Source organism: Giraffa tippelskirchi, chromosome 5 (genome assembly GCF_054371585.1).
Source record: "Giraffa tippelskirchi isolate mGirTip1 chromosome 5, T2T-mGirTip1v1.2.pri, whole genome shotgun sequence".
NCBI lineage: Eukaryota > Metazoa > Chordata > Mammalia > Artiodactyla > Giraffidae > Giraffa > Giraffa tippelskirchi.
In genome coordinates, this window is record NC_137279.1 from 11,448,126 (window position 1) to 11,471,339 (window position 23,214).

The 23,214-nt window shown below is 42.2% G+C and overlaps 1 protein-coding gene across 14 annotated transcripts in view; it reads right to left on the reverse strand.

The window, feature by feature from the left end:
• PTPN14 (protein tyrosine phosphatase non-receptor type 14) overlaps positions 1–23,214 on the reverse strand; it is a 193,678-nt gene that overhangs the window by 108,232 nt on the left and 62,232 nt on the right. For 8 of the 14 annotated variants that reach the window (XM_081491310.1, XM_081491309.1, XM_081491299.1 and 5 more), the window contains one exon: positions 11,554–11,875. In XM_081491310.1, the coding sequence (XP_081347436.1) occupies positions 11,554–11,727 (174 nt within the window). In that variant the 5' untranslated portion in view covers positions 11,728–11,875. Of the gene's footprint in view, positions 1–11,553; positions 11,876–18,621; positions 18,737–23,214 lie in introns of those variants that run through there. The other 6 variants (XM_081491311.1, XM_081491300.1, XM_081491308.1 and 3 more) reach the window with 2 other exon arrangements.

Here is a 23,214-nt window from a genome sequence, read left to right on the forward strand (position 1 = left end):
CATCCTGAGACCACACAGGAAATAAGACTCCAGCGTCTAACCTCACCTCTGGTCCCCCAGCCCGGACACAAGGATCCAGCTTTTACTTTGGAACTTATGAAAAGAAAGCAGAGGCACATAGTACTGTAAACCACCCCGAGTCTCCAGATGGCAGTATGCCTACCCATGGCTGCTCTGTGTACACGTGGGGACGGACGCACCTATGTTAGGCAGGGGCAGTGGGTGATACAGAGTGGAGACCATGCGGACTTATTCTAAGATCTCGAGACTGACTTCCCTGTGCTTTCAGAAGCCTTCGTGATCTCACATGGAGCTCGCTGGCAGAGGCAAACATGGCTCCTGCATCTGCTGCAAAGTAACTTACTGCTCAACTCCGAAGATGAAACCTTCTGCCAACGTTAAGCTTCCGCAGTGTAGAATGTTTTCATAGGGTACCTGATTTGAACTGAAAATGGATCCACTCTGTTTGAGCTTTAATGAAGTACTTTAAAAAACATCGGCCTTGACCACTTCATTATACATGAATTGCAGCGAGTCTCTCCCCCATGTTAACCATGGAGAGTGCAAGGAGTTGCTCTTCGCAGCTGCCACAGGAGCCCCCGGTGGCTGTTCTTGGCAGATTAGTGGGGGGAATTTGATAGATGAAAGTGAGATTTTTCACCCTTGGACTTGAAGCTTCAACTGGTTGAGTTTTGAACAACGTGCTAAATGATTAAAACAGGTACTTTTATGCATTCAATCTTGTCCTTATATTAATTCATGCTAGGATTTCAGGATTAGCACAGTAGTCACCCGAAATAAAAAAAAACAAAAACAGATCACTGCTTTTGAAGCGTTCTTTTATATTTCAATTATAGCCTAGAATGCTTTACAGCACACCTGGAAATCTGCCTTCAAAGGCATGATTTCATTACAATGTTTAATTTCCAAAGGCATTTTTGTGCCCAGGTTCTCACTACAGCTGGCTGCACCCTCAACGATACAGTACATCAATCCCCATCACCACACCACCAAAATGTGTAATCAAGTCTTGACTCTGAGTTTACTAGAAAACCAGACATATCCTTCCCTATATAAAACTGTAGATCTAAATATTCTAAAGGATATTTTTAAATGTGTGAGCTTTCAGATGGGACTGTTTCCTCCACGATATTTCACAGGGCAAGTCCACACCAGAAATCTATGCGTTTCTCGAGCAACAAAATGCCAACAAACAGAACCAAGGCTATGTTTCTATTCAAAACTTAGGCCAACTTGCTTGAGTGAATTCTGACCCTATTGTTCATTTCCCAGCTCCAGCGAGTCCATTAGTTGTTCCAGTATGGCTGATGATATAGAAGAAATGAAATGTGGCTGAATGGAAAGAAAATAGGCTTTGACGTCAGTTCATCTCCCAGCTTCTACACTCACTGTCTCCGTAACTGTATGAGTGATGGAGCCTCCCAGTCTCGGAGCTTTCTCCTCTGCGAAATGGGGATGGTGATTACCACCATCAGCCACAGGCTGTTAGGGGTGTAAATGGGATAAAGACCATCCACCATGTGCAGGGCCCACCTTACGTAACTACTTCACAAAAGGTGCTTTCTGTTGCAGCTATGTATTACCACGATCATCAGCCTCAGTTAAAAAAAAAAAGCAGACAAGCCTCAAGAATCTTTGTCATCAGCCGCTATTGGCATCCCTGTCAACCACCGAATCAGAAAATGGAAGTTATCTGGAAATAAAGGAGAAGAGGCAGGGCAAAAGCAGAAGCTGGAAGGTCTATGAGTAACATAAAAATTCTAAAAGGTATAAGAAAAAACATCACAAAGCAGTGTCTCCCCAAAGAGATTCTTTAAGAGTCTCATTAAAGGTGTTTATGGGACACTGGAATATCACTCTGATGTTTTCCAACGGGATCTATCATGTGGGCTTAGGCTAGCCTGAAAATGAGGCAATCCGGGGACTTAATTTAATCAACCATCTGAAAAAGATCCAATGCAGTTCTGCATTGCACCGAATTCCTGCATGGAGCACAGGGCCGTATAAGGGTATTCCACTGTATTTTGGATGACTAGGAGTGAGTCTGTATATGATAAATGAGGTAATATATGTAAGCAGTGATGGGCTATGTGATAATTATTTTACTTGGAAAACAGCCCTTTTGTAAGCCTGGGTGGAGAAAGTGAGGGCAAACTTTGCAATTGCGTAGCAGGCCAGCCATGATTTATCACCTTTCACTAAAAGCAGTCTTGACATTTGGAGGTATGATTTTACGGTCCCTACTTCACTCAAACTGTAACATTCACTCAAATTAGTAGCACTTAAACTATAAAGGGTCCACAATAACTGCATAAACATTCTATAATTGATTTTGCAAAAAAAAAACAAGGTAAGTTTTACTTCTCCTGTGCTTTAAAGGCCAATATTTTAAGTTTCTTTTTCTCCTTCCCACCCAATCATTAAACGAGACCTGATCTCTGCTCTTTAAAAAAGAAAAAAACACCCTGAGAAAGTATTCCATGGAATACACATATACACACAGATACACATGCATGCACGAGTGCATACACAGAAAAGGAAGGTGATGAGGTATAAGAGAATCATGGTGTGAAAATAGTCTTGAGCTATAATTAATAGTACAGAATTCCAAATAACCAGGCAAACCACTTTTAATGTCAAAACCTAATCCATGGCATAAGACACTTTTGTTGCTGCAGTACCGCCTTTTCCACAAGACACAGGGTATTTCTGGGTGACTCACATGCATTTACCCAATGAAACGATTATTTAACTATTCAAGAAATGGAGTTACAGTGCAGGAGAGGCAGATAACCTGGAGGACACAGTTTCTACCTGCTATGGCCAGAAAAAGCTAGTTTTAGAAGTGCTGAATTCAGTTATCCACCCCAACCGCACACTGTTTCGTAAAGCTCTGCTCCAAGTAATGTTCTCCATTCCCACCTCACCCCTCCCTATTCTTCCTCTGCCATATGCCTGCTCTCGAGTGCTCAACAGAGGCAAAAGACCCTGCCTAAAGTTCTTATTACCCTGATCTATCCAAGTTCACAAGGCCACACGTTTACTCAGCCACGTCTCATAGTGCGTCACAAGAAATAGAACCAGAACCTAACCTCTCACTTAAACTAATATGTGCGCCAGTTAACTTCCTGTGTATCATCCAAGGGGCCATTAATCCCATCCAGCCTAGCTGAGGCCACACCAGGCCTGTGCATAAGTCACCTGCCAATTTCAACTCCAGCTGAATTCTGAAAGCTGAGCTCCTCTGCTAAACACTGCCACGTGGTTGAAGAAAATGTGGTGGATTCCGAACAGAAACCCCCTCCTCCACGACCCAAAGGATTCTACCGCACTGCCCAAGTAAAATGCCTGAGACACTTGCTTGGTTTATCTCCAAAGCACCAAACATAAGCCAGGTCCATCTAAGCCTCACAATACCTCTGTGTGAGCTCTAAATCCCATTTTACTTCTCTAGTTTTCTTTAGAAAAAACAGCTCTGGTGCCGTGAATTCTGCAATGAGTTCACTGTAGATAAGAAAAAGAAGACAGAAGAACCAGTTCCCAGGGAGAGGAACCACATCTCTGAACCAACTGCTAAAAATGCACGACTAAAAGAACAATGGAAGAAGAGTCACCTTAAACTGTCATTTTCATATGAGTTGCTTCCTGGTTTATTTGGTTTGGAGTTTTGCATTTTAACAGGAAAGCATAAGTGTATATGAGCCCACAAAAATAGGTTTCTTCAGCGGCAGATTGGCCTGTAAATCCCCTAGCGTGAAAGTAAGATCCCTCTTGCGGGATCATCAAAAGACTGTAGTGAAGAAGGCCTTTAAAAACAATTTGAAAAAATAAAAATAAAAAACAATTTGAGACGTTTTTGATTTGCTGTCCATTCATCTGTAAAAATGGTATTATCCCCTACAGTAGCTATTAATGAGGCTAAGGTGTTTGTTTTTTTTTTTGAGGGTTTTGTTTTTCTAGTTTTGTGACCAACAGCACAGCTTAAATGCTGTTTATAAGGGTTACAGACACAATCTTGGCAATTAAGAAGGACCAGGGATTAAATCCAATGATCTTATCTCAAGCATTTTGAAGAGGTAATCATCCAGAAGCAAAAGTTTAAAATACTCTGCATTAGGTTGTAAGGGTTTCTCTGTAGGAGCATATAGTTCAGTTGTAAATTAAGAAGCAGAGAGGTTGAGATGCCTCCACATAAAATATAGAGGAATTATATACAAGCATTCAAACCTTCACTGAGGTATGGAAAATACTTCAAAAGATGACTAGACGCAGACTGTGAAATAGCAGTTCACGCAATTACATTCCAACGGCTTTGGAAAATAAACCACCATACATCAGTTGAATAACTGCAAAAAAACAACTTATGCGCAATCAACCTCTACTCTGGGTAGTCTGGGATTTCTATAACTGACACGTCTATAATTAACAACTGCACCATCTTCATTTTCCTAGGCAATCTCTTCATAAAAGTACAGGAAAAGAAACTGCAGAGTAACACAGGCCCAAGAAGCAAATCTCATAGTCAAGAAAAATCCCTCCTTAGGAGGCTATACCACTCACTTGGAATACACAAAAAGATGAAGACCAGGGGATTACCTCACCTACAATCCGTCTATCTAGAAAACAGACACTGGTGCCAATTTACCTTACAGAATTGACATTAAGCTAATAAGATTTCACATCATAATCTTTACAAAGACAAAAAGCAGTGCAAAATTCAGAAATCTCCCCAGCAGACTACTCTTGAATAGTTTCTTAATCATGGTTGATTATTTTAGTCCTCTCCAAATACAGACACATCTAGATGTGTTTAAGCTGGCTATAAAACACAGCAAATTCCACTATTATCTCACTGGGCCAGGGAATGAGGTGTTCAAGTACTCCCATTATCACAGATAACTTTCCAATTCCCAAAAGATTAACATAAAATCAAGCCATAGCAATGTCCTTAATGTAGGCTAGCTTTACTTTGATGAAAGTAAATGCATGTTAAGACACTGTACCTTTATAAACTCTAGCCATTATGAAAATAGCAAAATGTGAGACACTTCTACCAAAGCTGCTAGCTTTGGATAAATCAGCTTTCAGTAAAGATGAAAATATAAATTTGTAAAAGAAAAGGGGGATAACTTAGAGGATAATCACCAACCCTATGAAACAGTTATGGATTTTTTTAGGCTCCTTTAAAAACCAGGACTCTTAGTTCAGCCTTAGAAGAGACCCAAGAGTTATCAAATCCATCCTTCCACCAAGTGCTGGATTTCCTAATAAAAAAGTTATCTATCTTGAATAGAATATGGCCAAGAAGGGTAGTCTCAGGTACTTCTGTTATTTCTCCCTCTTTCATTTATTATTTTTTAATTAAAGTGAAAATGAAGTCGCTCAGTCATGTTCGGCTCTTTGCAACTCCGTGGACTGTAGCCCACCAGGCTCCTCCATCCATGGGATTCTCCAGGCAAGAATACTGGAGTGGGTTGCCATTTCCTTCTCCAGGGGATCTTCCCGACCAAGGGATAGAACCCAGGTCTCCCACATTGCAGGCAGACGCTTTACCCTCTGAGCCACCAGGGAAAAAGTACAGTCATTTCTCTACCATATGCAAAAAAGATAGCCAGTGGGAACCTGCTGTTTAGCACAGCTCAGGGCTCTGTGACAACCTAGATGGGTGGGATGGGGGGTGGGGGCAGGAGGGAGGTCCAAGAGGGAGGGGATATATATACACATAGCATATTCACTTCATTGTATAGCAGAAACTAACACAACATTATAAAGCAATTACATTCCAATAAAAAAACTCAGAAAAAATGTAGAGTCAAGATTATTCCTAAAGGAGGTAATTCCAGCATATTTTTACATTTTATTGGAATTATTTATATTCCTTATTACTAGTAAAGTGGCCTCCTTGCTTTTCTTAGAGCAGCAGTATTTAGCAGAAATATAATGTGAACCATATACCTAATTTAAAATTTTCTAGTAGCTACATTAAAAAGTACAAAGAAGTAAAATTCAAATGTCAATAAATTTTATTTAAAATGGTCATTCAAAGTATTATGCTTTTAATATGCAACTTCTTCCCTGGGTCTCTTCTGGGTCGGGAAGATACCTTGGAGGAGGAAATGGCAACCACTCCAATATCCTGGCCTGGAAAATCTCACGGGCAGAGAAGCCAGGTGGGCTGCAGTACATGGGGTCGCAAAGAGTCGGGCACAACTGAGTGACTAACACTTAACTTACTTACTTACGTAACTAATATAAAAATGACTAATGAGGGTACTTTAACTTTTTGTCATACTAGACCTTCAAAAGCTGCTGTATATTTTATACTTACTTCACATCTGAGTTTAAGCTAGCCACACTTCAAGTGCTCGATAGCCACACCGGACAGCACAATCTGAAATTAGCAACTATCCAAGGAACTGATGGAGAAGGCAATGGCACCCCACTCCAGCACTCTTGCCTGGAAAATCCCATGGATGGAGGAGCCTGGTAGGCTACAGTCCACGGGGTCACTAAGAGTCGGACACGACTGAGCGACTTCACTTTCACTTTTCCTTTTCATGCACTGGAGAAGGAAATGGCAACCCACTCCAGTGTTCTTGCCTGGAGAATCCCAGGGACGCCGGAGCCCGGAGCCTGGTGGGCTGCCGTCTATGGGGTCGCACCGAGTCAGACACGACTGAAGCGACTTAGCAGCAGCAGCAGCAGCAGCAAGCAAGGAACTGAAAGATTTTGGCTCAGTGGAAGATCATAGCTTCTATGATTAAAGCCACCTAAAAATGCAACAAGGAGACTTATGAAAAGGTGAGAGTCCAATATCTGGAGGGGCCTGGATGATGTCTTTTTTTTTTAACTTTTTATTTTATATTGGACAATAATTGATTAACAATGTTATGTTAGTTTCAGGTGTACTGTGAGGTGATTCAGTTATACATATGCAGGTATCTATTCTTTTCAAATTCTTTTCCTATTTAGGTTGTTACATAATACTGAGCAGAGTTCCCTGTGCCATAGAGCAGGTCCTTGTTGGTTACCCATTGTATAGCAGTGTGCACATGTCCATCCCAAACTCCCCAACTACCCTTCCTCCCACCCATCCCCTCTGGCAACCATAAGTTCTTTCTCTAAGTCTGTGAGTCTGTGTCTGTTTCTGTGAATAAGTCCATTTATATCACTTCTTTTCAGAGTCTGCATATAAGCGATATCATACGGTATTTCTCTTTGTCTGATTTGAGTGGTTTGTCTTGCCAAGGAGACCACTGTATTGAGTGCCTCCTATGTGCCTGACACTGTGATACAGTGGCAATTTTGCAAAAACTAACTCATTTAATCTACTCTCAACAACTCATGGAGGCTGCTACTCTTACCATCTCCATTCACAGATGAGAAAACAAAAGCACACGGTGGTTAAGAAACTACCCAAGGTCACATAGCAAATCAGTGACAGAGCCAGGATTCAAACTCGGACAGTTTGGTCCAAGCTCACATTGCTAGCCACTAAACTTTGCTGTTCTCCATGTGTTTATTTTTCAAATATAAGACTCAATCATAAGGCAGCATTGTTTCTAGCTATTTTTGTCCTAATCTGGGTCAGTTACTTTTCAAGCCATGCGGGAGGTGGGAAAGGCACAAGGAGATGGGACCCCAGATAATCCTATCGATCCCCTCAGCAAACAGAGCAGCTCCATTTTACCTAATGGAGTTCCACCCAAGATTTCATTTGGGGAAAAGGGAAAAGGTAAAATCCATTGATCCAAGTATATTGTAATTGTATTATCAGAATTCTAATTTTCTGAGCCTCGTGTATCTCTCAAGTCTCCTCCTTAATAAAAGTTCCCAGTCAGAAACTCACACCTAATTTTTTTTCTGAACTTATTCAAAAGAATTAAAAATTTTTTTTCTTAAAGGGTTCATTTTATTTCCTCTTGCCAGGTTCTTATTATGTCTAATTGGCATCTCTGTGAGAAGGGAAAGGCAACCCACTCCAGTATTCTTGCCTGGAGAAGTCTGCGGACAGAGAAGCCTGGTAGGCTATAGTCCATGGAGTCACAAAGAGTCGGACATGACTGAGTGACTAACACTTATGCTTGCTTACTTACTTCTCATGTCACCCCAATCCCCATCATTTTTCTGCCACTTGGTTCTTTTAAAACACAAGGTGACTATGCCATGCTTCATCTTGGAAGCTTTTGATGGCTTTCTATTTCAAGGCAGTGTTTTTATTCTCCAAATGATTCAGAGAGTATTTATTAGAAGGCTTAAATAACTGTGAAACACTGAGCTCAACACAATTTTTTTTTAACTGCAGCACTTATGAGAGTGTTTCTCAGAGCATCTTACCACGGCCCCTTTTTCTGCCGCTACACATCCCTGGGAATTAGAACAGCGGAGTCGGCCTACCTGGACCATAAAAGTGGACAGCAAGAGTAGCCACCTGGCAGACTTGTAAGAAGCATTAAATGAGTTGATCGACAAAAGGTGCTCAGCATAGCACGTGGTACATTAAAAGGTGGTGATTAATTAGTTTTGTGACATGTTTTAGGAACAATGTCCTATGGGATCTGTTAATAGTTAAAAGTACTTAGTCCCACTCCAGTACTCTTGCCTGGAAAATCCCATGGACAGAGGAGCCTCGTGGGCTGCAGTCCATGGGGTTGCTAAGGGTCGGACACAACTGAGCGACTTCACTTTCACTTTTCACTTTCCTGCATTGGAGAAGGAAATGGCAACCCACTCCAGTGTTCTTGCCTGGAGAATCCCAGGGACAGGGGAGCCTTGGTGGGCTGCCGTCTATGGGGTCGCACAGAGTCAGACACGACTGAAGCGACTTAGCAGCAGCAGCAGCAGTCAGATACATCAAACCCTTCAAAAGTGGTCTCCACCTACCTACCCACACTAACCCTTCCTCCCCTCCATAACCCCTACACACACACAGAAACACACACATACACACACACACAGATCAGTACAAACTGCACTCAGCCCTTCCCTGAAAATTCCATGTTCTTTCCTGTTTCTATACCTTGGCACAGGATGTTTTCTTTGCTTTGTTTCTTGTTTTTCCTATTCTCCCAACTCTGGGGTTTTTGGGAACAGGGACCCTGTCATATGCTGCTTCCCCAGGAGATGACTGCTTGCTAATCACATGAACCAGGCCTGGGAGCTGAGACGGCAGCAAAGCCATGCATTCAAAACCAGATTTGACCTTTGAAAAGTTTACCATATTAGTTCAGGGATTTTTGAGAACAAGCCAACTGTTCTCCTTGCTTGGCCCTGCAATAAACCTTTTTTTTTGCTCCAAACTCGGACATGTCGGTTTGGCCTCACCGTGTATCAAACACATGAACCTGCATTCAGTAACAAGAGGATGAAGTCATACAGGACACAGTCAAACACCAGTAGAGAGACATCTGAGGCCTTTGGTGACCAAGGTGCCTCAGGATGATCTTTCATTTTGTTGGAAGAGGAATATGTGTTTAACACTAAAACGTGTATCCTTTTACATTAATGCTTGAGTATATTTAAGGAATCACTGTTCATTTAATTAAAAAACAAGTTTACCATAGGGACAGAGATCATTGCACATTTGTCAAAATCCACAGAACATACAACACCAAGAGTGAACCCTCATGTAAATTATGGATGTTGAGTGATACAATGTGTTAATGTGGGTTCATTGACTGTAACAAAGGTACCACCCTGGTGTGGGGTGTTGATAGTGGGGGAGGCAGTGCGGGCGGGACAGGAGGTATATAGAACTCTGTGCTCTCCACTCAAATTTACTATAAAGCTAAAACTGCCTTAAAAAATACAGCCTATGTTTTTCTCTTTTTTTGACCACAGCATGTAGCTTGCAGGATCTTAGTTCTCCAACCAGGGACTGAACCCGTGTCCTCTGCAATGGAAGCATGGGGTCCTAACCACTGGACTGCCAGGAAATTCCCTACAATGTTTTGGGCTTTTTGGTTTTGTTTTTTGGGGTGCATTGGGTCTTAGGTTGTGGCATGTGAGATCTTGTTCCTTGCTCAGGGATCAAACCTGGGCCCCCTGCACTGGGGGTGCAGTCTTAACCATTGAACCACCAGGGAACCCCCACTATAGTCTATTTTAAAGTTATCTAATACAACACCAATTGTAATTAATGTAGATCAAAATTTAAATAAAAATTTATTTTATTTTCCTAATACAAAGCTACTATCAAGTTTAGGACACACCTAAACTATAAAACATGCATGCTTTATGCCAATATACACACGTATGCTTAAATGCATACATCCTAATGTGCTAATAAGGAAAAAAGAGACAACTATCAACCACCAAGGTCAGAACATTTCATGTGCTTATCCAATTGTGTCCATTACCAAGCTACATGTATCCTTTGGGCGGGACAGTCTCCTCCACAGGAAAAGAAAAGTCAAAGGAAGACCTGAACACCGAAACCAAAGTATAAACGTGAAGACAGGTCGGAGAAACAAGTGCTCGGGTGAAACAGTCCTCCAGAGGACAAGAGGCAGCCTGCAATAGGTGCCAAGGGGGCAGGAAGACCTTCCCTGACCCCAACTCCTTGTGCAAATGGAAAGAGGGTGTGGATCCTGAGAGGTGAGGAAAGAGATCAAATGTGATCACTTTCCAGAGGGACCACTCCCCTTTTCCCCATCACCCTGAGAACTGGGCAATGATATCCCAGGGCCTAGGACAATCACAGGCTCTTCCTTACCCTAAGGAGGGCTTGACTCTCAGGGTCTGCTGTCATTTCAACACTGGCAACCGTTCAACCATGGTCCCTTACCTACCAGCCTACAAAGCTCTCAAGAAACAAGTGCTTGAAGTGGGTCTCTCTCAAAAGTCTCTTCTTCTGAATGTCTATAAGACTGCAAAACAGCAGGGCTTGCTTATTACCAAAGGGCATATTGCTCTAAGAGTCTCTTCTAAAGAGAGGTAACGTGACTGTCTGAATGGTGAACCCTGGGTTTGCTTAAAGCCCAAAGAAAACATGGGTCATGAGGAATCTTAAGAGGAACAAAACTCCCATTTTACAAGCTCCCACAAAAAAAGCTTCAATGGTCATGCTCACTATAAATGCTTTTTTCATTTTTCTTTTACCCTCTTTGAAGAGGAGAGTATAGAAACAAACAAAAAATAAAAGCAGCTACATCCACCCCGTACGTGGGAGTTTTCTCCTTGATATGTAGCTGGAACATCAAAACCCCAGCCACCCTGCTTGATTGTTTTTAAAGTGAGTAAATGACTTTGGGGAAGAGAATCTCATTACAACCTCCTCACGGGCTGAAAGCAAAGGGGAGCTGCCACACACACACCCCTATTTCCTTCCCCCCACCACCCCCAGCCCGGTGCAAGCTCTAGGAGGTATCCTTGCTTCTCGCAGCATCAGAGCAGGTCCCCGCATCCACCGAAAGATGTTACGATGGAGGCCATGCTGGGAATCACAGGATGCTTGGAAACCAGGCTGAGGCTAACAAGCTGGGTCCCCGAGGAGCACTGTGGCTGCTCCACTCCCCATGCATGCACCCTTACCTCCCGCAGCTCCAGCCTCTGGGCCACCGCCTCCAGGCACTCTTGCCCCGTGCTCTCCACGGACAGCGTGCACTCGATGACACTGCTGTCCAGCAGGCGAATGCGGGTGACAAAGCAGTTCTTGCTCAGGACGTTGTAGCGCCGCGTACGGCGCAGCTTCAGGCCGAATGGCATGGCTCTGCGGGCCTGGGATGCTGCCCTCGTATCCTGGCGCCCACGCCCGTGAGATGGCCTTAGCAGCTTCGTGACGGGGCACTACCACCCGTGCTCCTCCAGGTGCGGAAAAAGGCGTCCATGCCCGACGTGGCACTCCGGAGGGTCGCTGCAAACACAAATGTAGCAGTAAGGTTACGGGCTGAAAGGGAAGCTCCAGGCGGCACACGTTCCTCCCACATGAGCACAACCCCCTGAGGCGCAGATTCAAGAGCTTGCAAACTCTGATGCTCCCAAGCGCCTTGGTGGAACTCATGCACTTGACCTTATCTTACAAGGGTGATATGACAAGATCCACTTTATGGCTAGAGACACAGATGTTCAGAGGATTAAAAAGACTCATCCAAGAACCCACATGGCAAAGCCAGTATTCAAACCAATGTCTATGCAACTTCAATTCACATTTTTTAAGAGATCATATTTCATTTATTAGATAGGCACAGACCAAAAAAATTAGTAATACCCATCACTAAGGAAAATGCTGGGTAATATTTTTTAGTGAGAGTGTAAACTGAGGAAATGCTAAAAAACAAAGCTTGGTTAATAATAGTACATAAAACTTTAAATGTATATATCCTTTTACTCTCTGAACTTCTACTTTAAGAAATATTTTCTAGAGATACATTTGTCCAAGTTTGAAAAGGACATCCACTGAAAAATTGTTTATAAGTAGCACTCCAGTATTCTGCCCGGAGAATCATGGAGCCTGGTGGGCTGTAGTCTATGGGGATGCAAAGAGCTGGACGTGGCTGAAGCAACTTAGCATGTACACACAGCATAAAATTGAGACATTTTCTCTATCAACAGAGGATTCATTATGTAAGTAGTACTGTACCCATAGAGCGTAAAAATGTGTTACCACTGACAATTGAGATAAATATATCATTTGCAAAGCTGTTTCAATCAGGCTAGGGAGCTAGTGTTTTTAGTGTGGCAATTTAGGATATGGAATTAAATGGAACAAAAACAAGCAAGATGCTTACTGTATGCATAGTTAGAGTCCAGTTGCATAAAATTAAAAATATGTAGAGAAAGACATATTCTTGTGTATACATTAAATATTTCTTAAAGGATGCACAGAAAACTGTTGGGTGGCTGCTTCTTGGGAGAGAAATCTTTTACTTTTCTGTGAGTTCTAATAAAGATTCTTCATCTACTTACAGAGTATCACTTTTATAATTGAAAAAATAGGTAACTAAAACATGTGCTGCTAGATCACTGATGATAGAAGGAAAAGTTACTATATTAACCCTGGTTAAGTTAAAAACAGAATATGTATGACAGCACAGGTAAAGAAAATCTCTTTCAATGTATGAAAGTGAAAGTGTCAGTCACTGAGTTGTGTCCCACTCTCCATGACCCCATGGACCTGTAGCCCGCCAGGCTCCTCTATCCATGGAATTCTCCAGGCAAGAATACTGGGAGTGGGTAGCCATGCCCTTCTCCAGGGGATCTTCCCGACCCAGGAACCAAACTCAGTTCTCCTGCACAGCAGGTGGATTCTTTACCCTCTGAGCCACTGGGAAGCTCCTTCAATGTACACATGGTAGCTTTAATGATGGTTGTTTCAGGTGAATAGAATTATGAGAGATTTTGTAGTTTAAATGTTCCTTTGATTACTCTTGATTTTCTGTTTTTATTGTCGTGAACACTGATTTAATGATTGGGAAAAACACAGTGAATAAAATATTATGTTTACTTAAGAACCAACCTTCTATAAAAACCATCCAACAGCTTGTATTGAAGTCAGTGTAACCATAAGATTGGAGAAGTCTCAGATGGGCAGCAATACTTGGAGTTCAATAAGATATTTATATCTCATTGCCCCTCTTTATCCACCTATCAGAATGTTTGGTTCAAGCATCATTAACTTCAAATTTCTTAAGTCTCTTCTGTATTCTTTTTTAGATAAACTTTTTGTCTTATATTGGAGTATAGATGATTAACAATGTTGTGTTAGTTTCTGGTGCACAACAAAGTGATTCAATTATACATAAACGTGTATCCTTTCTCAAATTCTTTTCCTATTCAGGTTGTTACATAACACAGCCTGTCCACTCCAGAAATAAGGAGTGAAATTTGAACTTTTTTTTAACTTCTAAATATATTGTCTCATTTCAACCCCATTACCAGCTCTCTGGTTTTTTTTTACAGATGGAAAAACTGGGGTTCAATGATTTAAGCAATTCACTGATCCTGAACTTAAAATCGAATCTTGTTCCTCTTTTAACATTATTTGTCTTTATTTTTAATACTTATATTTATTTTCTTATTTACTGTATTTTCTTATTTATTATTGGATGATAGAAAATAAATGAATATGCATTTAATTAATTATAAATTAGTCATTAATGATGAGTTAGTCTGCAACTTTTTTTTTAAGAAAAAGGGAATACATGAATTCTTTAATGTACTTAAAATCACAGCTGTATCCTTTTTTCACCAAATATTTAGACAGATGTGGAGAACCACCCTATTCTCATTTTGTTCCTTTACAAAATGCTTGATGCAAAAGCCCATCACCAAACTACACCAAATTTAACTCACTAATAACAAGATTTACTGACCCCTAGATGTCCCATGAATGCCAGTAATGACATTATTGCCATGAACAACCCAAGAATAAAATAACAACAACAAAAGCAGCTTTACCATCCACCCTGTGCCAGCAATGCTCTCACTGGAAGGTTTCCAATGCTCTCATCTTCCAAAGAAGCCAGACATGCCCACATGGCCTCTCTGTTCAACTGTTTCCCGAGAAGCACAAAGAGCCATCTCATGTTCATATGATCATTCTGTTAATTTGATTCCCTAAGTCAGGCAGCCTTTAAGCCTTTGCTACACAGAATTACCTATGAGCCCCCAACGCTTGGATAGACAAATAGGAATAGCTACTTGCAGGAATTCTTGAATTAATAATCCTAATGGCTTCAATATTTAGAAATTACTCCTTGTCAGAAATCACCCCAGGCCTCAAGCCAGGAGGTTGTCAGGACACAACCCTACAACACAGCCAAACACACTCCCGAGACTCCCTGGGCCAGTCTCTGATGTCTGCCCTCGGCACATTCCTTAGCGTGACAGGTACATGTTTTATGAAGGCTTAAAATATATATGCGAGAGACTTGGGCTTGGTAAAATAGATGAACGTTTCTAAATCACTTTATGTTGGCAGAGTGTCGTGTTTACCTCCAAGGTAGGCCAACCTGATGATCTCCTGATATCGGCAGAAAAAAAACAGGGAGGGACCCACCCAAGAAAGGCAAAAAAAAAAGAGAGTATCAGAATTCAACTATGGAGTCCTTAAAGAGTTTACTCCTCTCACATTTCCATGAACTTGCTAAAACACCAGGCAGAAGACATCAAGATTCAATGCCTATATTAAAAAACTAGAGAGCCTCAGAGAGAGAAAAACATTTGCTCTGTGGGCACAAGTCACATTTCTCATCCTGGGCCGGGCACTTTTCCTTTGGGTGTGTCACTTTGAACACCTAGGAAGGAATGCGGCTGGCTTGGTGCACATTTCTCCCTGCCACTACTAAACACAGTCCCTGCTCTTAAATATATGTTTGACAGGACACAATCCATAATACAGCGAGATAAAAAGTACACTGTGCAACAATGTGCACAGATAAACACTGTTTTTATAATGAACAAAAACACATAAATAAATGGGAAAAAAAGTAAGTTCACCAAAATGACTGTTATCTCAGGGCCCCATGGTGATGGTATCAAGCAGAACTCCCATTTTGTATTTCATATATTGTACAATGATCCATCAGTCTCTGCAGGAAATTGGTTCTAGGACCTCAACAGAGACCAAAACTGGAGGATGCTCAAGTCCTTGTGTAAAATAGTACAGTGCTTGCAAAGAACCTATCTTATACTTTAATTCATCTCTAGATTACTTACAGTACCTAATACAATATAAATGCTATGGAAAGAGCTGGCCAGCCTGGCAAACTCAAGTTTTGCTTTTTTGGAACTTTCTGGAACTTTCCTTTTCAAAAATATTTCTCATCTTAAGTTGGTTGAACCCACATATGTGGATCCCGTGGCTGCAAAGGGCCAACTGTATTTCTGAATTGTTCTAACATTTTACAACTGCCTTATTTTTATAACTAAAGATTCTTTTAAAATATACTAGCTACAGAAAATGGTACATCAAGTGCAACATCTGACAATACATCTCCTAGAAAATACCTATTTTAAGTTTTAAAGAAGTTTTGAAATCTTCAGTTTGCCAGACATTTGCCAGGTAAACTGTCAACAAAAAAGCTTAAAAGAAAACTGGTCTGGTTCCTCTAAAAGTCAATGTCATGAAACAAAAATTAAACAGGAATGATTGGAGGCAGACTGCTCCAGAGTAAGAGAAATTCTGGAGTTATAAAAACAAAATGCAATGGGTGACCTTCATAAAACCAACCTTGGAAAAAAAAAGAAGTTATAAAACACATAAGACATTAGGGAAATCTGAAATAGGGAGTAGAAATGAGATGATATGAATGTTTTATGGTTTTCTTCCTTTTCAATAGTGGAATTGTGGTTATGGGCATCCCAGATTGTTCAGTAGTAAAAAAATCTGCCTGCAATGCAGGAGACACGTGTTCGATTCCTGGGTCAGGAAGATCCCCTGGAGAAGGAAATGGCAACCCACTCCAGTATTCTTGCCTGGGAAATCTCCTGGGCAGAGGAGCCTGGCGGGGTCTCTAGGGTCGCAAAGAGTCGGACACAACTTAGTGACTAAACAACAACAACAACATTATATATTTAGGTGTAAAAAGTCACTCACTTAAGGAAAGAGAATTCCAAATGAGCTGAGCAGTTCTAAGATTCAAAGTTTAATCTCAGGGAACAAGACACATTCAAACCTTGGTGGGAGAACTGGATTCATCCAGAGAGGCCTAGAGTGAGTGCCAATTATTTATCCTCAGTTTACTCAGGCACAAAGATAAACTCAGCCTCAGATTGTGCTCAGTTGCTCAGTCATGTTCGACTCTGTGTGACCCCATTGACTGTAGCCCACCAGGCTCCTCTGTCCATGGGATTCTCCAGGTAAGAGTACTATAGTGGGTTTACTCACCTGTAAAGATAATTTCTTCCCCAGGTGTTTGTGAGGTGCCAGTGAGAAAACGTTTCCTGGGTGTGCTCAGTAAGTGTGGGCGTTTTCCCCTCCTATGCCCCTAGCTGTGAGCTGAGTTTGCTCAAGGATAGCAGAGCAGGTGTGTTTCGAAAGGACTTGAGGATCTTGACACCTACTGTGGACAAAGTCTTTTAAAAAAGAAAACAGGCAGGGACTTCCCTGGTGATCCAGTGGTAGAGACGTTGCCTTCAAATGCAGGGGGTGTGGGTTAGATTCCTGGTCAGGAAACTGAGATCCCATATGCCTTATGGCCAAAAAAACCCGAAACATAAAAGAGAAACAGTACTGTAACAAAGTCAATAAAGACTTTAAAAATGGCCCACATCCCTCCTCTCCAAAAAAAAATTTAAAAAGAAAAAGGCAAAACAAAGAATATAAAGTTTAGCATGAAGCAATGACAATTCCATGGTGAAACCTGACCAAGTGTAAAACAAAATCATGGCCTCTCCCAGCACCGCTCCCTTGCCATCCCCCCAGACTTTGACACCTGGAGCAGAAATTAACCAGCCTTTAGAGGAAATGTCCCATTACCAGCCCATCCTCAGTGGGTCAGAAGACTGTCATCTCAGGCAATAACGTGTAGAGAGCGTGTGGTGTCAGCAACTGGTTTGGGGTTTGGTTTCTTTGGCTTGTTTTTTGGTAGAAGGTTGATTCTAAACTGTCTTTGGTTTTATAACCTATTTGGCTGTGTCTCTACAGCCGCAGGCACATCCCAGTCTCTCTCACACTGAAGAATCTCCCATAGGCCTCTGGGCTCCCAAGTAACATCCTGAAGGGAAAGATCTGTGTTGGATTCAGCTCTGTGGTCCCCTGTCAGAAATGGAGCTTTGTCCATGGTAGGAAGCTGAATAAATATTTGTCATTATGATGAAAGAAAGAATGAATCCTGAAAACAGTTGAGATTTTTGAAACCAGGGTAGGACAGGCATCTTCATATGACCTCAGTGAGACTGGAGGAATCTGGAGCCTCAGAGAGGATGGATTTGAGGAAGCTTAAGAGAGGCTTAAACTGTGGGAAAAACAGCATGAGATGTTATTTAGCTCCCTGATGCTTCTTGAGGGAAAAGTTTTACCCAGATTTCTAATAGTTCCGCTTCTCCAGCCTTTGATGTGCCATATTCCAGGGGTGGTCTTGAAGACCAGAAAGATGCCATATGCCCGGAAGCGCTCTGCAAAAACTACACTGGAACTAATGATGGGACAGTGTTTCAGCGGGCCTGTGACTGCTGAAAGCAGTTTGTTGGGATATTTGCTCTGTAAACACCCACTCCTTTCATGTAACAGGCAACAGTAAGAGAGAACGTACAGAAAGCTTTAAAGTCACTTCTAAAACCCACTCCTGACTAATCCATCAGATTTCCCAAACCTCTAACATGTACATATCCATCTTTAACTATCAGCTGTGAATTTCTAGTGCTTTGTACTCCTTTTATCTAAACATATCAGTGAAAATCCTGCCAGTTAAAAACACAAAGCAAAGACAGGTTCGTCATCGTACAGAAAAAATTATTTGGCTGATCTAATAAATCTTTAAATATGATGAGTTAAAAGTAGAGAGATCTTTCATAATGTCAACCAAATATAGCTTAATCTTCTTTATTAAATTACCTGTACGGCGTTTAGAAAAATGAAAGACAGAAATTAAAACCCAAATAAATCTCCAAGACAGTCATCACACTTTCTCTTGCGTTCTCATGCTATATTACATATACCTGCCTTCTTTCTCCACTCCCCCAGATGTGAGTTCTGAAATCACTAGCAGAAGCTAACTGTTGTTCAGCTGCATTCTTTATTTACCAACAGCTTCTGGAATCTTTCCAGCATTCCATATTATTACAACTCCCAAGTACACCTCACAGAACTATGTAACCCTGGTCTGGGTGTGAGAAGGGAAAAATTGATGTAATTCACACATCCTGTGTATAAACCTGCATAAGGCACAGCTTGGTTTTGAAAAATACTATGCCATTTTCCTAAGGGGAGTTTTACAAAAGCATGGGGTGAGAGGGGATGAAAATGTCTTCTCTGACTCCCTATTTGAAGAATAGCAGAAAGGAGGGAAGGTGGGGTGAAACAGGATTGGGTTTGACACATAAACACTACCATGTGTAAAATAGAGAGCTAGTGGGAAGCTGCTGTATAACACAAGGAGCTCAGCCTGGTGCTCTGTGATGACCTAAAAGGGTGGGATGGAGGGGGTGGGAGGGAGGTTCAGGGGAGAGGGGATACATGTATATTATAGCTGATTCACTTCATTGTACAGCAGAAACTAACACAACACTGTAAAGCAATTATACTCAAAAAGAAAAAATAGCAGAGAGGAAGTTCATTTTGTTTAGTAAAAAATCAGACTATTAGTTTCTACTATAAATTTGACATATACCCATATGTCAAATTATTTTTAGCCAAACAAAATTTTTGTGCAAGGTCTGAAACACAAATCTCTACCTTTCGGTTGCTAAACAACTACAACAACAAGAACAGAATGGCCACTTTTTAAAATCCCTTTATTTCTCTCCCACCAACTCACTTTCAAACATCCAGCAGTGAGATGCGAGAAATGTGTCCAAAAATACATTTTCCAACATTCCTATGCACTAACTATGCAGTTGGCCTTTCAAGCCTTTCTTAAGCTGTATTTAAAGTGAGAAGAAAGGTTCCTATTATAGAGCCCCATCACAGGGTACCTCATAGGAAAGGTAGCTACACAGTAACATCTATGCAGAATATCGCTGAAAATCAGGAAACAGAGCCGAAACAGCCTTTGAGCACTCAAATATCACAAGAGCCTTAAGTCCAACAACATACACTTTTGCTTGGAGAAACAACACTCAACAGTTCATTCATTCTAACTTTACATACCTTTATATAGCTAAATCCGCCCTTAGCAGATTCAAAAGGGATAAGGAAAAGCACCCTGACGGGGCATGAAATTAGCAGTGAGGGAGGTGACAGATACACTGTAAAAAGACACTAGTGGTAAAGAAACCGCCTGCCAATGCAGGAGACGCAGGGGCTGTAAGTTCGATCCCTGGGTCGGGAAGATCCCCTGGAGTAGGAAATGGAAGCCCACTCCAGGATTCTTGCCTGGAGAATCCCGTGGACAGAAGAGCCTGGCGGGCTCCAGTCCATCGGGTCACACGAGTTGGACATGACTGAGCATGCACACAACAGCATGGGAAGCTGTATGGAAAACACTCTGCAGTAAATGGGAATGATTAGATAACATCCAGTGGACTCTGGTTAAGAAGGCAGAAAATGAATATATTTTTAAACAGTCCCATTCATGTTGGTTAAAAATAACAAGAAAAAAACAATGGTTCTTGAGAAGGTAAAGCTTCTGTTACTTGGAATCATTTTTTTTCCCCTAAGCAAGTGGTTCCCTTTTATTTCTGCTCTTATACTCAGAAGCAAACCAGTTTCAAGAAGTATCAGATGCTGCCTTTTTTAACTGGGGAAGGGAGAAGGAGAGAGCAGGACAGGGAGATGTGGAGGAAAGGGGAGGAGACCTGCAGAAGGCAACTCTGGGAAAACAAGCAGTTGACAAGGCCCCCCCTCCCACGGTAAATGTTTAAAAAAATCATTTCCCCACCCCCAACTTTGAGGATTACCGCCCTGAGGTTTCTAGAGAGACAGGCTCTTCCCACAAGAAGGACCTTAAAATGTGAGAATTTCCATTTTTCACTTAACTGAACTTTTAAGGCATTCAAAGTACCTCTTGAATATTTACAAATGAAATAATATGGTGTTTGGAATTTGCTTAAAAGGAATGGGGTGGGGGGACTCGGGGGTGGGGGTACAGGTGAAGCAATACTGGCCATGAGTAGACAGGTCTTAAGGGCTGGAGCCAGGCATGTCAAGGCTCAGACCACTCTCTACAGCTTTGTGCTTGCAATCTTTTCCATATTGAAAAGCTTTTTTTTTTTTTTTAATAAAGAAGTATTTCTTAAATGGTACTTTGAAAGTAACCTGGTATAACAGATAACAGTGCCTATCTTGCAACAGGTGTTTTACAGAAAAATGGGGGTCAATATTTTCCCTCCAACCCAATCCCTCTTGCCCTTCCAAAGTAAACCTTGCATCTAAGTACTTAGATCAAATTGACAGTGGAGTTTTTCATTTCATTTTTAAAAGATGATAGGAATAGTTCTTTTGGTAGGTAAAGTGACAAGGTGGATAAAATACAGAGAACAATCAATCAGGCAAATAAGGGATTCTTCTCTCTCCAACTTGCATAATCACCTGTATCAAAATACCTGACTTGGGTTTACTCCTTAAATGAGTTCTCTCTGTCTATTCATGCCAGGAATGCTTTGTTCTAAAGACTCCACCCTTCTTTGAGAGACCATAGAATCTGCAACTCTCAATTCCAGCTCTTTCTACTGTCAGTATCTACACCCACAGCATGGTGATGTGTGTCCTGGAATGTTCAAGCAGTCAGTGACCAGACTGGGTGATTCCCACAAGTGTCAGAACACGAAGAAGGCAATGATGGGCGCCTCCATGTTTAAAGGAGCTTTGAGGCCAGGGGTGCCCTGCTGAGCTTTAACTGCAAAGGCCCTAGGAGATGGCACCTCCTAACGCCCCATTTCACAGGCTAGGGCATCAAGGCTGGAGAGCTCAAGATCTCGCCAGTTCCTAATGACGCTATCTGACCTGCCAAGTTCTTACTCAAGGAACCATCCTAATAAAATCCAGGAAGCAGGTTGGAAACCATGACCTGGTGATAGAAAAATGACAGTGAGAGAAGCAAGCCACCACATTCTGTGCGGACTGTGACACGCCCTCTGCAGTCTGCCTCTGCTCACCCACAGACACAGGGCTCAGATACTGCGGAGACAGACCCTGAGGCAGGTGACCCATTCTCGGCCCTAGGATGTTCTTTCCAGAGGCTACAGCAGCAGGATCAAGGTCCGGTTTGGCCCACCACATGCCACCCTACCCCCGAGGCCTCTTACCTAAATGGCTTTCTTCCCACAGTCCTGGTCTGTGGTCTATGCCACCCACTGGGGTAATCCTAGCAGGTCACACACAACCTCTTCGAAAACCAATTTCAGAAACAATCGTAAGAGCCCACGATGAGGTTTTCCAGCCTGGTCATGTGACTCACTTATGAAAACAAAAAAACTGGCTGAAGGTAAACACACCTTTCACTTGCTTCACCCCCCTGCCCTTGGGATGAACACCCTGAAGGGACAAGGCTCATGAAGAGAAGGGGCTCTTTGTGAGAGGCTGTAGCGAGCAAACTCCCTCAGCCCAGTTTCCACACCTCCCTTTCCTCTGCTTCCTTCCTGCCCTGAGTTCCCTGGACTTCCCTGGCAAGTCCAGGGCTTTCAGATGGGAGGACTCATCTGTGTCACTTCCTCTCCAGAGGCGGCAGCCAAGCATCTCTGCCCGTTCTCTACCCCCCCACCTCCGGGTCTGCACATCCAGCGCTGGCTGCCCTGGGCGGGTCGCCTTGTTCCCCAGTCTCTCCAGCCCCATCAGTGAGCCTCACCCTAATGTGGAGTCATTTCCATGCACAAGCCACTTAAAAGCCACCTCATTTTCTGCATTTGTAACATGGGTGTGATGAGTCCCACCCCTTACAGAGCTGTTGGAGGAAGGATAGGAGTTAAGTACCATTTAGGGGGCTGGCCCAGCGCCTGGCATGTGGTCCGCACTGTGTCTGTTTGCTCTCACTGCCCTTGTTACTGTTATTTCACTGAATATTGCAGGAAGCCCAAGAAAACCCAGACTACTGCTAAGTCGCCAAAGAGTTAGAAACAAACAGAAAACTGTTCTCCAACAAATCAATGGTTTTAGAATGTTTAAAGTTAAGGCTATTCATTATAAAGAGACAAAACATGAATGAAAAACAAGCAATTACTGGCCCCGCTGATCGAGGACCATGACAGGGCACCCAGTGAGTCTCAGCTGTGTGACCACCCCAGTGAGTCAGGAATACAGCCAAGTGGGTTCTAAAGTATTATAATACAATCACTTCTCAGGAGCCAAGATGCTGAATCAGGGGGGAGAAAGAATGAAAACAGGTATGAACTAGTGTCAGCTGTCAGAGAGTTGCATAACCCCAACTGATGCAATCAAATGGTAATTACTAATGGAAGAAAACAAAGCTTCTACATATTGATAGATGGTCATGCGACAAGTACGTCCCTTCGTGTAGGAAGACCACGTACACATACGCACCAATGCATGGCAAACCCACCCTAACTATCCTTCCTTTTCTTTGTCCCTTACCTGGTAGGGAGACACACACACCCCGCCACACACACAGTAGGTACTTCGTAAAACTTATGTTGTAC